Genomic DNA, 14,361 nt, shown 5'->3' on the forward strand with positions numbered 1-14,361 from the left:
AACAACGAACGCCCCGCCCTTCAAACCGAAACGCATTACTGCTTCACGGCAGAAATAGGCAGGGTGCTGGTACTCACCCGTGTGGACTCACAAGAGGTCCTAGTCACCAGTAAAAAAGTCCCTGGTACCTATAACACAGGTCAGGGCTCTGCGTTAAATAACAAATAGTGTTTAGATTATTATCGTATATACAGAATTGAAGTCGTCGTGGCCTAAAAGATAAGACGTCCGGTGCATTCGTGTTGAGCGATGCACCGGTGTTCGGATCCCAGGCGGGTACCAATTTTTCTAATGAAATACGTACTCAACAAATGTTCACGATTGACTTCCACGGTGAAGGAATAGCAAAGTGTAATAAAAATGAAATCTGCAAAATTATAATTTGCGTAATTACTGGTGGTAGGACTTCTTGTGAGTCCGCGCGCGTAGGTACCACCACCCTGCCTATTTCTGCCGTGAAGCAGTAATGCATTTCGGTTTGAAGGGTGGGGCAGCCGTTGTAACTATACTAGAGACCTGAGAACTTATATCTCAAGGTGGGTGGCGCATTTACGTCGTAGATGTCTATGGGCTCCAGTAACCACTTAACACCAGGTGGGCTGTGAGCTCGTGCACCCATGTAGGCAATTAAAAAAACTTGGGTGTACGAAGAGGCAGGCAAACGATCGTTATGAATTACGTTGAAATTATTTTTGGTGTAAAAGCACAGATATCTTGCAGCGGAACGTTTTAATCTCACAATAAAAGATACGTCTCGGGCTATAACACATCAGGAGCGGATTATCATATGCCCTGATTTATGACAACGTAAAACGGGAACGTTGTAATTTATTTTTACGTTGCTAATGTAGGGCTGTCACAAATTAACATTTCATAAAAAAAAAAAAATTTTTTTTTACATTTTTAATTATACACGTCCGCACGGGTAGGTAGTGGTCCACCCAGCCTATTTCTGCCGTGAAGCAGTAATGCGTTTCGGTTTGAAGGGTTGGATAGCCCATGTAACTATACTAAAACCTTAGAACTTATATTTCAAAGAGCGTAGCGCATTTACATTGTAGATGCCTATGGGCTAGAGTAACCACTTAACACCAGGTGGGCTGTGAGCTCGTCCACCAATCTAAGCAATAAAAAAATTAGACAATTACACATTAATTTGTATTAGACAGCGACTTGGATCGCTAGTGTCAATAAAACCCGCAAACCAATACTTATTTTTACTGTAGGCAGTCAAGCATACGGCCCACCTGATGGTGAGTTGGTACCGTCGTACACGGGCGTCAGCAATGTCAGGGACAAAGTCAAGCCGCTGTCTACAGCTTAATACTCTCCACAAGCCTCGTTTGTAGAAGGACATGTCATAGCGCTCGGGAAACACCGTGGAGGGGAGCTCATTCCAAAGCCGGATGGTACGTGGCAAAAAAGATCTCTGGAAACGCACTGTGGATGAACGCAGTGGCTCCAGGTAGTATGGATGAACTCTACTCCGGTAGCGGGCGGTGCGATGGTGAAAACGAGATGATTGGATCATCTCAAGCAATTCCTCAGGGCCACTCCCCATGGAACATACGGTAAAAAATACAGAGAAAAGCGAAGTCTCTCCGCAGACCCAGAGGTTCCAAACGATCCGTGAGAATGGGATTATCGATAATCCAAACGACCCTTTTCTGTACTTATGCTACTACTGCTGTTATTATTGCTTCTTAATTTTTTTTTCCCTTAAGCTAGCTTCAGATCGTTAATTGAATTTGGAAACAACGGTATTTTGTGATTCTAACAAATCAAATGGTGGTATCTCTTTCACCGATATGGGTATTGGTCATGTGTTCTATTTTCAAGAGTGGGGTAGCCGGTATATTATACAATTGAGGCTTCTATTTTTGTCTCAATACTTCAATGTTGACGCCGGCAATTGATGTGGTTTGTGTAGGTTCGGGTAGCTACTTCATAAGCTGCTCTAATTTTCTAGTGAAATAAAAAAAGAAGATGTGTGGTGTCGTGGGACATCGGATAGGGACGAAGTTACCAATTATAAAAATATTAATTTTAAGTTCTATTCGAGGTATAAGGAAAATAATTATTCGCGTATACATTTTTTTTATGATTTTTTTATTGATAAAATTAAATATAATCGCAAGGGTCAACCACTCCGCAGTGCAATGGAGTAGCCTCGCCCTGAGGGAACCGGCTGCATGATCAGAATTCCCTACGCCAGGTAAGTATGATTTAGCAAGAGAAATACGAGAACCTCTATCAACTGTGTAACATCTCGTCACCGCGATCCAGGAATTATTGAATTTACGTGCAGCGACATCTGTTGATAACAAACTAATTAGGAAAAATCTTACGTTACGGACGTTTTTTCACGGTTAGGGTACCCGTCCGCATCGTCCCATAAGGGATTTCGGTCCAAAAAAATTTATATATTTAAACAAACCCGTGAAAACCCTACGATTTACGTATATATATTTTTTATCATCGCACAGCCCTGCCCTGTACATATTTCGATAAATCAAACGTTTGAATTATTAAAGTCGCCGGGGAGTTTCTATTTTGACCGCATTCGGTTAATGTGGATAAGTGATGGATTGCTATTCGATTGTTTATCTTTCTTACTTTATATCTTTAAAGATAATTTTACGCCTAGATATGTCGCTTGCTAATTTAGACTCTCGGGTATTGTAGCTCTGTATCATACAAACAAAAAATTCTATGACTAATATGCGTTCACGCATCTGCCATGCTCGATCGTTTACTGGTGGTACTGGACCTCTTGTGAGTCCGCGCGGATAGGTACCACCACCCTGCCTCTTTCTGCCGTGAAGCAGTAATGCGTTTCGGTTTGAAGGGTGGGGTAGCCGTTGTAACTATACTTGAGACCTTAGAACTTATATCTCGTGGTGGGTGGCGCATTTTACGTTGTAGATGTCTATGGGCACACCAGGTGAGCTATGAGCTCGTCAGCCATTTTTTATTTTATTATTATTATTATTCTTTATTAGAGCCATACAACCCATTGGGTTAAGTCGGCTGTCCACCCATTTAAGCAAAATAAATAAATATTGTATCTCTATTTCATTATTGATATTATTGTGTAAATTTTCTCCACCAATAGAATCGAGCTGTGTGTCACGCCAGAAACGCGTGCGGTTGCAATTGGTTAAGAATATTGTTTCCTCACTCCACTATCCTATAGAACTGTACGATTACTGATTCAGAATACACACGCCAACTTGTTTTTCAAAAATAAGCATCCTTTAATTTCACTGAAATCTCAAATCCAGAAGCATTACTAGAAAATTTTAAGTGCGGAAAATCTATGGCCGCTACAATAGTTATTGTTACCCAGGGACCTATCTGTCTACGCCTACCTATTCTTACCGCAAATCAGTAATGCTTTCCCGTTTGGAGGGCGACGCACTATAGAACTAGGATATACAATTCATGTCTCAAATTTGGTGGGGTATTTATATTGGCTCCGGTAATCCGTAATACCAGGTGGGCTCATTCAACCACCTTAGCCATAAAAAAAGGCTAGGTTTTCTAAGTTGCTACGCCAGCTACGCGTGAATGGGCAGGTAAGTCCACGAGCTCAACTTGAGCGAATTAGTTAACAAGAGCAGTGCTTCGCAGAATCTACCATCGGATCGGAATCGCCAACCACTGTGAAGATCCGGCGAGAAAGTCAGTGGGTTACCAAAACATAGGATCTTATGCATGTAATGCCGAGATATATTGTGTATATTTATGTATAGACAATAAGAATTTGAAGCAATTGGCAAGTAGTAAAATTATATCTTTAAAAATCTTTAAAGATCTAACAAGATTTCGATCTGAACCTTTAGTTATCTAAGCCGTTATCACATAGACGCTTCCATTAAGTAATTAAACTTTTACCACTCGAGCTTTTAATGAAAAAGCTCCGTTCAGGATCAAAAGTGAAACTTTAATCAGTTGACTCGAACTTGGAAGTTATAAAGTCGACATTTTTCTAACGCTTTTTTATTCTTTGGAAAGAAAACGTAAAGTTTTAACTGTTAATAGGTTTAGCGAGACACTTTATAGTTTCACTAGAGATAAAAGTCCAATCCGAGCTTTTGAACGGAGTAAACTTAGAGACGTGATGTTGTGTTGCTATCAAAGCCCATTGCTACAACAATTCCGTACCATACGACACATGTTAACGAGATATTCATAACGCTACGAACACGTGCCTGGACGATTTCATTTTTAATACCTAAGTAAGACAGGGAACTAACCGCCAAACTTTGCTTTATTACTAGTAAATGGGTATTTTTTAAGCCCTTACGAGTAAGTTCTATCACTCCCCTATTTATACCGCAAAGTGTTTACGCCTTTCAGTTTGCAGGCTGCAGTCACGTCAGATTACGATACAATTGAGAATTGAAATTTATGTGGAAAGGTGGGTGGGATATTCACATCATGTCAATTATGGGGTCCGAAATCCATCACTTAAATCGATAATTCGTCTATAACTAGTACAGTAAAAATAACAAAGTAAATAGTTTGACCAAAATTGTTATTTGCTATTTTACTTTCAAAATCCAGCCATTTATAATAAATGGAGCTAGATAAATTATGTTTAAAGTCTAAACTGTGGTCCATGAATGCGATGGAACGATATTTAATGTGTAATCTGGCATTTTGAAACAGCAAGCTTTGGCGTGAATCCAAAGGTTTCAACTAATGCCAATTTACACATAGTATTAAGCGCTTGTAGTAGACAAGCGGTATTCTAAACTTTTTACAATTAGATTTGAATTCTCGGTACACGAAAACAACTCTGTTTTACTTTCATGTTATTAAAGATACATTTGAGTGACTTAAATACAAAAATGTACCCACCAATTCATGATTAATTTTTTAAAACGTCAAAGCAATCTGGTGACGAAAACCCTTTCAGAATTCCACAGCAATTAAACCAGTCTCTGGCCTAAGGCCAATTTTCGAGGCCATGCCATTGCCAGATACAAAGCGCAGATCGAATTGAATTTCAAAGTCATTTTTCTGCGGTTTAATTAAGTTTTCATTGTTAATTTTATGAAGTTTGAAAAAGGCCGGTGCGAATTGTAAGGGGTCACTGTGGCAATTATCGAGGTTTTCTTCGAGATTTATTCTTTTAGACGCCTTTTTTCATCACCTCTTCAGTACAGAGAGAACTAAACTTCATTAATTATATTATAAATTGGTAAATCTTACGAAAACATGGACGGGAACGACACCAGAATTTACTTAATGCGTTTTATCAAATTCCCATCTTTCGAAATTTGAATGTTGTTTGGAAACAAATACCTTTAACTTCATATTTTGGATAAATTCAAACCACAGATCATAGATCACAGATCACAGATCATCTGTGTTTCTATGATCGGTGATTCAAACGCTTATATGTATTAAATCTTGAACGAGAGCCAAATAGTTGCAAACAATAAAATATATTTTGAAGTTTCGTAACCTATTGAGAGCTTAATTTGGACTTTCGTTACAAAACTTTTTATTACAAACGAAAAAGTTTTAATTTTGTTCAATTAACACTAAATTTGCATCTCTTATATTTTGTATTAAAAAAAAATCTTCCTCACCTGATTCCTCAATAAGGATCTCTTGTTGACTCTTCACGCAGTACTGCAGCAGTATACTGAGCAGTACGAAGGAAATGAAGCGCGCCTGTGACAACATTGTCGGTAGGCGCATCATTACCTCCAAATTTTATCGATACGCACTTTACACATCACTAGCACCCACTCCCGTTAAGGACGCGGCATTCGATTCTGTAACAAAGAAATATTAATATTAGTTGCGGTTTTTTATTAACACTTCGCAGACTTACATAATGATATAAACAGTTTTATTTATATTTTATAAATTATATAGGTTAACATGGTAACACCATTTTTCACTGGTGGTAGGAACTCTTGGGAGTCCGTACCACCACCCCGCCTATTTCCGCCGTGAAGCAGTAATGCGTTACGGTTCGAAGGGTGGGGTAGCCATTGTAACTATACTGAGATCTTAGAACTTATATCTCAAGGTGGGTGGCGCATTTACGTTGTAGATGTCTATGGGCTCCAGTAACCACTTAACACCAGGTGGGCTGTGAGCTCGTCCACAGATATAAGCAATAAAAAAAAATAAAAAACATCCTAACTATGGTATAATAAGTAAGTCATACATTGTATTTGCGCGGGCATATTTTTTACTAGTAACTATGCGCTTAAAACGTGTTTGCGGATTTATTATTTTAAAATCAAAAGCTTGCACGGCTCCGTTTAATTGATTACATCTGGCTGAGTTTATTGTTTTTATTGTACAATTTTTTTTTTTTATCATATTTTAACCTGTATAAGTTACACGAAAGAATCCTATATTGGAACTATGTGTGGTCGCATCGTTATCTGTACACATTATTTGAGGCTGTCTGTTATTTTCTAATAATAATTTAAACAAAAAATAATTAGATTAAATCCAATCTAAATCTGTAACAGAAGAAGTTCACGATTAGATTTTGGTTCCTCACCATTGCGTAAAGCGTGTATTGCGTGATACAAAAAAAAACAAGAGGCTGAGGTTTTAAAGTCTTCAATTTTTGGAAACATTTCGTTATATTTATCGAAATTAATAAAAAGGCGTCGTTTTGGCGAGGCTTGGACGAAGCTTATATGGAGCAGTAGATATATGTGGGCCGAAAGATAGAAGATAAATAGTGGAAAATTAAGGTAAACTAACTTAAAACACAATGTGGGTCGCGTTAGCTATCGTAACAGAAGCAATCCAGCAAATTCTGAATCACGTCAACGATAATATCTATGTAACTCTGCAAATGCTCTAGTAAAAGTAGTGGATTCCAAAAAAAAAAGGCTGTCGGTCTAATGAAAAATTTTTAGACCCACAGAAAGTCTTCCTATAGTAGTTGTCACTATATTTTTTTTTTTATTGCCGTATAGGCAGACGAGCATGCGGCCCACCTGATGGTGAGTGGTTACCGTCGCTCATGGACGTCAGCAATGCCAGGGGCAGAGCCAAGCCGCTGCCTACCGTAAAAACTACCCTTCAAACCGAAACGCATTACTGCTTCACACAAGGACTCACAAGAGGTCCTACCACCAGTAATTACGCAAATTATAATTTTGCGGGTTTGATTTTAATTGCAGGATGTTATTCCTTTCAGCAATGCCAGGGGCAGAGCCAAGCCGCTGCTTACAAAATTTATTGCGGTAGGCAGCGGCTTGGCTCTGCCCTTGGCATTGCTGAAGTCCATGGGCGACGGTAACCACTCACCATCAGGTGGGCCGTATGCTCGTCTGCCTACAAAGGCAATAAAAAAAAATCTACTTTACTAATTAATCTACATTACTTTTTGACAAAAAGAAGACCTGTATCAGTTAATTATAAGGAGCGTCAAGCGAGTTCATTAAAAAAATACTCGCTACATTATTACCGCATAACCCAAATACTTTTTCATGCGTAGACGTGAAATTCCACCCCGAAATGACTCTACAAACAGCCGGATGAATAAAGAAAGGTTTTTACAAAGATATAATAGAGAATGATTGATGTTTTGATAAGCTCACTCGTTACGTGCAAATTAAGTTGTCAATCCAACATGGCGTCCGGGTATTGTCGTTATAGTCAACGTATTCGATCTTATTGGATTTTTTTTTTAAGATTTAAAATTGTTGCCAGAAAATGTTTGATATTTAAGGTTGCCGTAAGATTTTTTTTTAATTTATATCTAATTTATATTTTTTGACGACTGTCCCACGCTGCAAGCCAGAACTTATGATTTTGGGACAGAAATAGGCAAGTTTGAGCTATCCACCCTTACGATCTAAAGTGAATATGCTCTTTAAGGTTGCAATAAGATTTTTTTAATTTAGGTACGTCTTATGAGACGGGACGAAGACCATCTAGTGAAAATCGCATTAAGCTTGCCAGAACAAAAGAAAGGTAGATGTACGTCTCATTTCTACTTTATAACGACTGTCCCACGCTGCAACCAAGAACTCGCGATTAGTTTGAGACAGAAATAAGCAAGTTTGAGCTATCCACCCATACGATCTATCAGCAATAGCCTGGTTTTAAGTAATAACCAGGTTGTCAGAATCGTGGCGTTTACAACAGAGCTGCAAAATCGGAAACTTATTAAAACAAAAACTCGCAGCTAAAACCCGTTAAATAACAGTATTAAATACCTAGAAGAATTGGATACGAAAAGTGGATGATCTTATACCTTTAAACGAGCATGGCGATAAATCGATCTAGCTACGATTTATTTTCAGAAAATGTTGTTTTATTCGTGTTTTCAATAATCAACTCTTCCCGACATCTATTGGCGAATAATAATACTATTTTTCTTAATTGAGGGCAACTAACCAAGATGGCGTTATCAAAAAAAAAACGAGTAAAGCTCGGTCATCATCTAGTACATATTTATACTAGGACACCGAACATTAAAACAATTTATCTATATATTAATACGTGAAGCAAAAACTTTGTATCCATTTTTACGAAAATTGCGCGGACGGAGGAGTATGAAATTTTCCACACTTATAGAGAATATAGAGAAGAAGTGCACAATGCTAATTTTTTTTTTAAATAATGCATAAATGATACATCAAATCAATAAAGAAAACATTACACACACTACATACCACATATTTGACGCACAAACGCATGCATACTATTTATTGTCAAACTTTTGTTCTTGACGTCTGTTGTCAAATTGAGAATAGATTAAATATTGTTTGTCTTTGTTAATATTTTTTATAGTGTAGTCTTGGCGAAATTTGTGATTATAGAAGTATAAAATATAATCATAATATTGTACAAACTTACAATTCCAATTAATTATAGTCGAATTTCGACTACTGCGGGACCTCTAGTTAATTGAATTTTCCAAACTATAATTTAGTAATGAAAAGAGATATGCACCTCTTTCTCGAACTTTCAATGGTTGAAATTTCAGTCGCATCATTAAATCGATTTTTTGGAGACGCATGGACAAAGAAAAATTACCCTTTACAATCAACAGCTGCCTAATACAGAACAGAAGGCGACAGACATCTAAAAGCAGATCTAAACAAACACAAACAAATGATAAAATGTTACGAAGACAAAGAACCGTTTGGAACGATACTTAGAAACGTTTCCATTAATCTAAATGGAATTATCCTTAATTAATTCCGAGAAATAATTTCTATTCTGAAATTTGACGCTCGGACTAAAGTTTCCGTTAATGTTGACGCTTCCGTGGAAAAAACTCGGGATAATGATTCGACAGTAAATCGAGTCTATTTAGTAATCGGTCTACCAACGATTGAGACTGCTTAGTGGTTTGACTAAAGGCGATTACTGATATATTTATGGTGGTAGAACCTCTTGTGAGTGCGCGCGTGTAGTTACCACCACCCCGCCTATTTCAGTCGTGAAGCAGTAATGCGCTCCGGTTTGAAGGGCGGAGCAGCTGTTGTAACTATACTGAGACCTTAGAACTTATATCTCAAGGTGGGTGGCGAATTTACGTTGTAGATGTCTATAGGCTCCAGTAACCACCTAACACCAGGTGGACTGTGAGATCGTACACCCATCTAATCAGTAAAAAATTTTTTTTTTATGATAGCTATTTGTCTGACGATATATTCGCGTATGTAGGCAATTATACAGGAGTTGAGCTATAAAATCAAGCGGCTCCAAGCAAGTGTCGTCCTCTATTTAAGCAATAACTTCAACTTAAGATATTTGGGCAGGTTCTGACAGCATCAATACAAATACGAAGAGCAGCGACTAAGGCATCAATGGGAAAAATTAAGCGGTGACGGTTGCAACATTTGAATTATTGTATCAAATCACATCACATTAACCAGAATATGCAATGCATTGAAATTGAATGCCAGACGACAATGAACTGAGTTGCAATTGCTTCAAACGTTCCATTTATACTTCCAATGTGCATGCACTCTGTAATCAAGTTCAATAAGCGGGGCGATAAATTTATTAATGCTGTCGTCACCGGAATCTATGCTATAGGGTATGGAAATACGGTACTGAAGGGTATTGAAGGATTGAACACGGTAAAGTATTAATGAGATTCAAAAAGTGGTCTTAAGGCAAGTAGGTCGAATTGGATGTCGTATACTCTTATGCAGTGATTCGGGTCTTTGGATCTTAAAATTCCGCTGACAGGTATCCTTTCCTTGATGACATAAGTTCATGAATAATGGTAAGTTAGAGGAAGTCTGAAAGTGCCTCGTATGACAGAGAGGTTAAGAAGTGCACGTTTGGGATTATATGGACATGTGATGAGACGAAATGACAATGAGGTTGGTAAGAGAGTTTTAACTGTGTGGAAGGCTTTAGAAGAAGAGGTATAAGAAGAAATTGATGGATTGCACGAAAGACGATATGCGTAAGAGGGGAGTGAGCTAAGAAATGGTATATAATAGAGGAGTATGGAACTGGAGTTGAACACATGTTGCGGATATACCAGGTGACCGGGAGAAGGCAGGAGAATGATGATGATAAGTTCATGAATAACTTCCTCGTTGAAGGAATAGCATTGTGCAGTAATTATTCATTATGGGACGTATTGCAAGCGCGCGCGTGTTGGTACCACCACCCTGTCTATTTTCACCACGAAGCGATCAGGCGTTACTGTTTGAAGGGTGGGTGGTGGTTGGTTGTAGAGTTCATAGCGTCCTACAAAATTTTGAAACTTAATACTTAACTAGGAACTATATCTCAAACTATATCTGGAACTGAATATAGAGGAACTGTTAACCATCGAACTAATAAATATATTAGCACCATCAAGCGAGAGTTTAGGAAAATAAATAATTGAAAATAAGTTGAGAACAATTGACTGTCAAGTTACGTGATCTTAATGTATATAGACGTTACAATGTTAATGCCGTCTTCCACTTTGAGGGCTTTTGATAAATCTTGGTATCACTGAAATAATTATTGTCTTTAATCCGGAACTCATGATTGTTATTCAGATATTTCAGTGACCCTGGTCTCCACGAGTGCGGGCCCACAAAACGTCCTAGCGCCATCAAATTCTTACACGCTTTAATATAATTTCTTATACACACCTGCTGGTGTCCCACTGGAGAGAGAAAACTTCTTATCACTACAACGCGTGAAACGTGCCTCGAATTTCAAGGTAATCTTTTCTTTTTGCCTTTATGGCATTACGTACGTGCGGGATCCTCGGCGGGTACCCTTAGAAGCTCAGTGAGGTCGCAGGTAATGCCCGAATCGGCGAATGGGGACATTTTTGGGATGGCCACCATCGATTTAGTGACTCTTACTCGCGGACCAAGATAACCGAATATTGTACTGTACTGTTTTTATTTATTTATTTCTTTAGATGGGTGGACGACCTCACAGCCCACCTGGTGTTAAGTGGTTATTGGAGCCCATAGACAACGGAAATGCGCCGCTGACCTTGAGATATAAGTTGTAAGATCTGAGTATAGTTTATTTATTTATTGCTTAGATGAGTGGACGAGCTCACAGCCCACCTGGTGTTAAATGGTTACTGGAGCCCATAGACATCTACAACGTAAATGCGCCACCCACCTTGAGATATAAGTTGTAAGATCTCAGTGTAGTTGGTTTGGCTTAGGTATAGCTAGTTTCGTATAAAATCATTGATAAAATGAACGGCGATATTTAGTATTAGCTTTCCGCCCGCTACTTCGCCTGCACGAATCACGCTTTATATCACGTGGACGGAAACCCGTTCTCAGAAGTAGGATGAAGGATAGACGGGATCCAACTATTTGCATACCGAATTTCATGAAAATCGGTTGAGTGGTTGCCGTCAAAAGCTAACATAGAGAGAGATAATTGCTTTCGCATACAATAATATTAAATTGCCAAGTAACAGTACAAAAATAGATTTCCAAAAAATTCAATTAAGGCACCCATTTTAATGAAACAATATATCCATCTAGATATCCCAGTTTGCCTGTGAAAGCTACAAAAAAAATCTGTTCCATAGGCCCGGTTATATACGCCCTGACCCGCAAGAACGTCGCGGCGCTGCGACGTCCGCAGCGCGCGATTGCGGTCAGGGCGATCCGAGGATACCGCACCGTCTCATTCGAGGCGGCGTGCTTGCTCGCCGGGACGCCACCCTGGGACCTGGAGGCGGAGGCGCTCGCTGCCGATTACCGGTGGCGTAGCGACCTTCGCTCTAGGGGGGAAGGGCGCCCCGGCGAAGGAGTAGTTCGAGCGCGGAGGCTCCAATCTCGGCGGTCCGTGCTGGAGGCGTGGTTTCGCCGCTTGGCGGACCCGTCGGCCGGCCTCCGAACCGTCGAGGCGGTCCGCCCGGTTCTCGCGGACTGGGTGGGCCGCGACCGCGGATGCCTCACCTTCCGGCTAACGCAGATGCTTACCGGCCATGGTTGTTTCGGCCGGTACTTGCACAAGATAGCCGGAAGGGAACCGACGGCGCAGTGCCACCACTGCGCGGACCGCGACGAGGAAGATACAGCGGAACACACGCTGGCGCGTTGCTCTGGATTCGACGAGCAACGCGCCGCCCTCGTCGCGGTCATTGGAGAGGACCTCTCGCTGCCGCGCGTCGTGGCTACGATGCTCGGCAGCGACGCGTCCTGGAAGGCGATGCTCGACTTCTGCGAGTCCACCATCTCGCAGAAGGAGGCGGCGGAGCGAGAGAGGGAGAGCTCTTCCCTTTCCGCACCGATCCGTCGCCGTCGAGCCGGGGGCCGGAGGCGGGAATACACCCGTACGTCCCGGCCCCTGTAGGTGGCGGCCTCCCCCCGGTGAAGGTCAAGGGGCGATCTGAGGGGGTGAGGCCGCGCGGCGCGCTACCAGCACTCTAGCGCGCTGCCGTGGAGTGAATAGAGCGACCGGTCGACGGTGTATCGCGTCCCGACCCGGCAGGCTGGTTCTGGTCCAGCGGGGTATTCCGGGACACCAGCGGCACCGTCTGGGCGGCCCGACGGGCTGCCGTACCGAGACGGCCGACGTTTCAGAGCCTTCGATTCGCCTCGAAGGCTCCGTCGGCTGGGCGTCCTTGGGGTGAGCCGCGCCGTCTGGTTGTAGTGTTGACCGCGGTAGCCCCCCTACCTCATCCGGGTTCTGACCTCGGAGGGGATCGGACGTCGGGTGTAAGAGTGCAGGGGAGTCGTTTAGTGGGTGGGTCCTAAAATCCTTGGGCCCGCGGTCTGCTCACAACACCATGCAGATCGTTGAGTCTCACATACCCCGTGCGCCCCTTTTGCGCGGGGACCTCGTAGGAGGTTCGACCCTCTACCCGAAAAAAAAAAAAAAAAAAAGGCCCTGTTATATATATGTATTTTTTTTTATTGCTTGGATGGATGGACGAGCTCACAGTCCACCTGGTGTTAAGTGGTTACTGGAGCCCATAGACATCTACAACGTAAATGCGCCACCCACCTCGAGATATAAGTTCTAAGGTCTTAGTATAGTTACAACGGCTACCCTACCCTTCGAACCGAAACGCATTACTGCTTCACGGCGGAAACGGAAATATGCACGAAAAAGTATACAAACAAACAAGCAGACAGAAAATAATCGTGGAAAAGTGATGCTTAAGTAGCCAAACCTCCATATTTATTACTTTCCTTCAATATACACACAAACCGGATTCTCCTGTTTTATTATGTACTATATAAGTATATTGATTAAGTCCTCTGCAAGCTTGGAAGTAATAAAGAAAACCGCCAGAATCTATCAACTTGAGGACATATAAAAGGATCTATTCAAGTGACAGATGGTTTCGGCGAACCAATAACGGACGGATAGGATTTTTTACAGTGTACTCATTTCCGAAGTACGGGTTGGGAGTCGTAACCGATTTGAGATCTGAGACGAGATATTTTTGACCAAATACGTGAAAACCAAAATGGTACACTGAAAACTGCAAGGTGCAAGGTGGCGATCTACGCGGCTTAGCGGTTAAAGATCTTGGCTACCATACTTTCGGGAACTATCCCCTAAACCTTTTTTGGTTTAGTTTATTTCTTCTTTTTCTTTTGTCCCGGGCGTCCAATCTCCTACAAGGTCCCCGTGCCTGGGGATCGCACGGGTTATGTGGGACTTGACGATCTGCAGGTGTTGGGAGCAGATCGCGGGCCTAAGGAAATTTAGGGCCCTATCGCACTAAACGACTCCCCTGTACTCTTACACCCGACTTCCGATCTCCATCCGGGGCCAGAACTCGGTCAGAATAGGGGGGGGCTGTATTTAGATGAATAAAAAGGTGATAGGTCAAAATTGTGAGCTCACAGACTTAACTGTGATACTTAAATAAAATTCACCATATCTATTGCAACCTACGAAGCAGCA

At 41.2% G+C, this 14,361-nt stretch overlaps 1 protein-coding gene across 2 annotated transcripts in view; it reads right to left on the reverse strand.

Annotated features, from left to right (window-relative positions):
• The window catches only part of LOC114248501 (nephrin), a 424,177-nt gene that overhangs the window by 204,972 nt on the left and 204,844 nt on the right, over positions 1 to 14,361 (reverse strand). For both annotated transcript variants that reach the window (XM_028181757.2, XM_089737838.1), the window contains one exon: positions 5,604 to 5,792. In XM_028181757.2, the coding sequence (XP_028037558.2) occupies positions 5,604 to 5,718 (115 nt within the window). In that variant the 5' untranslated portion in view covers positions 5,719 to 5,792. The remainder of the gene's footprint in view (positions 1 to 5,603; positions 5,793 to 14,361) is intronic.

The sequence above is a fragment of the Bombyx mandarina genome, chromosome 24, assembly GCF_030267445.1.
Source record: "Bombyx mandarina strain Sakado chromosome 24, ASM3026744v2".
Lineage (NCBI taxonomy): Eukaryota > Metazoa > Arthropoda > Insecta > Lepidoptera > Bombycidae > Bombyx > Bombyx mandarina.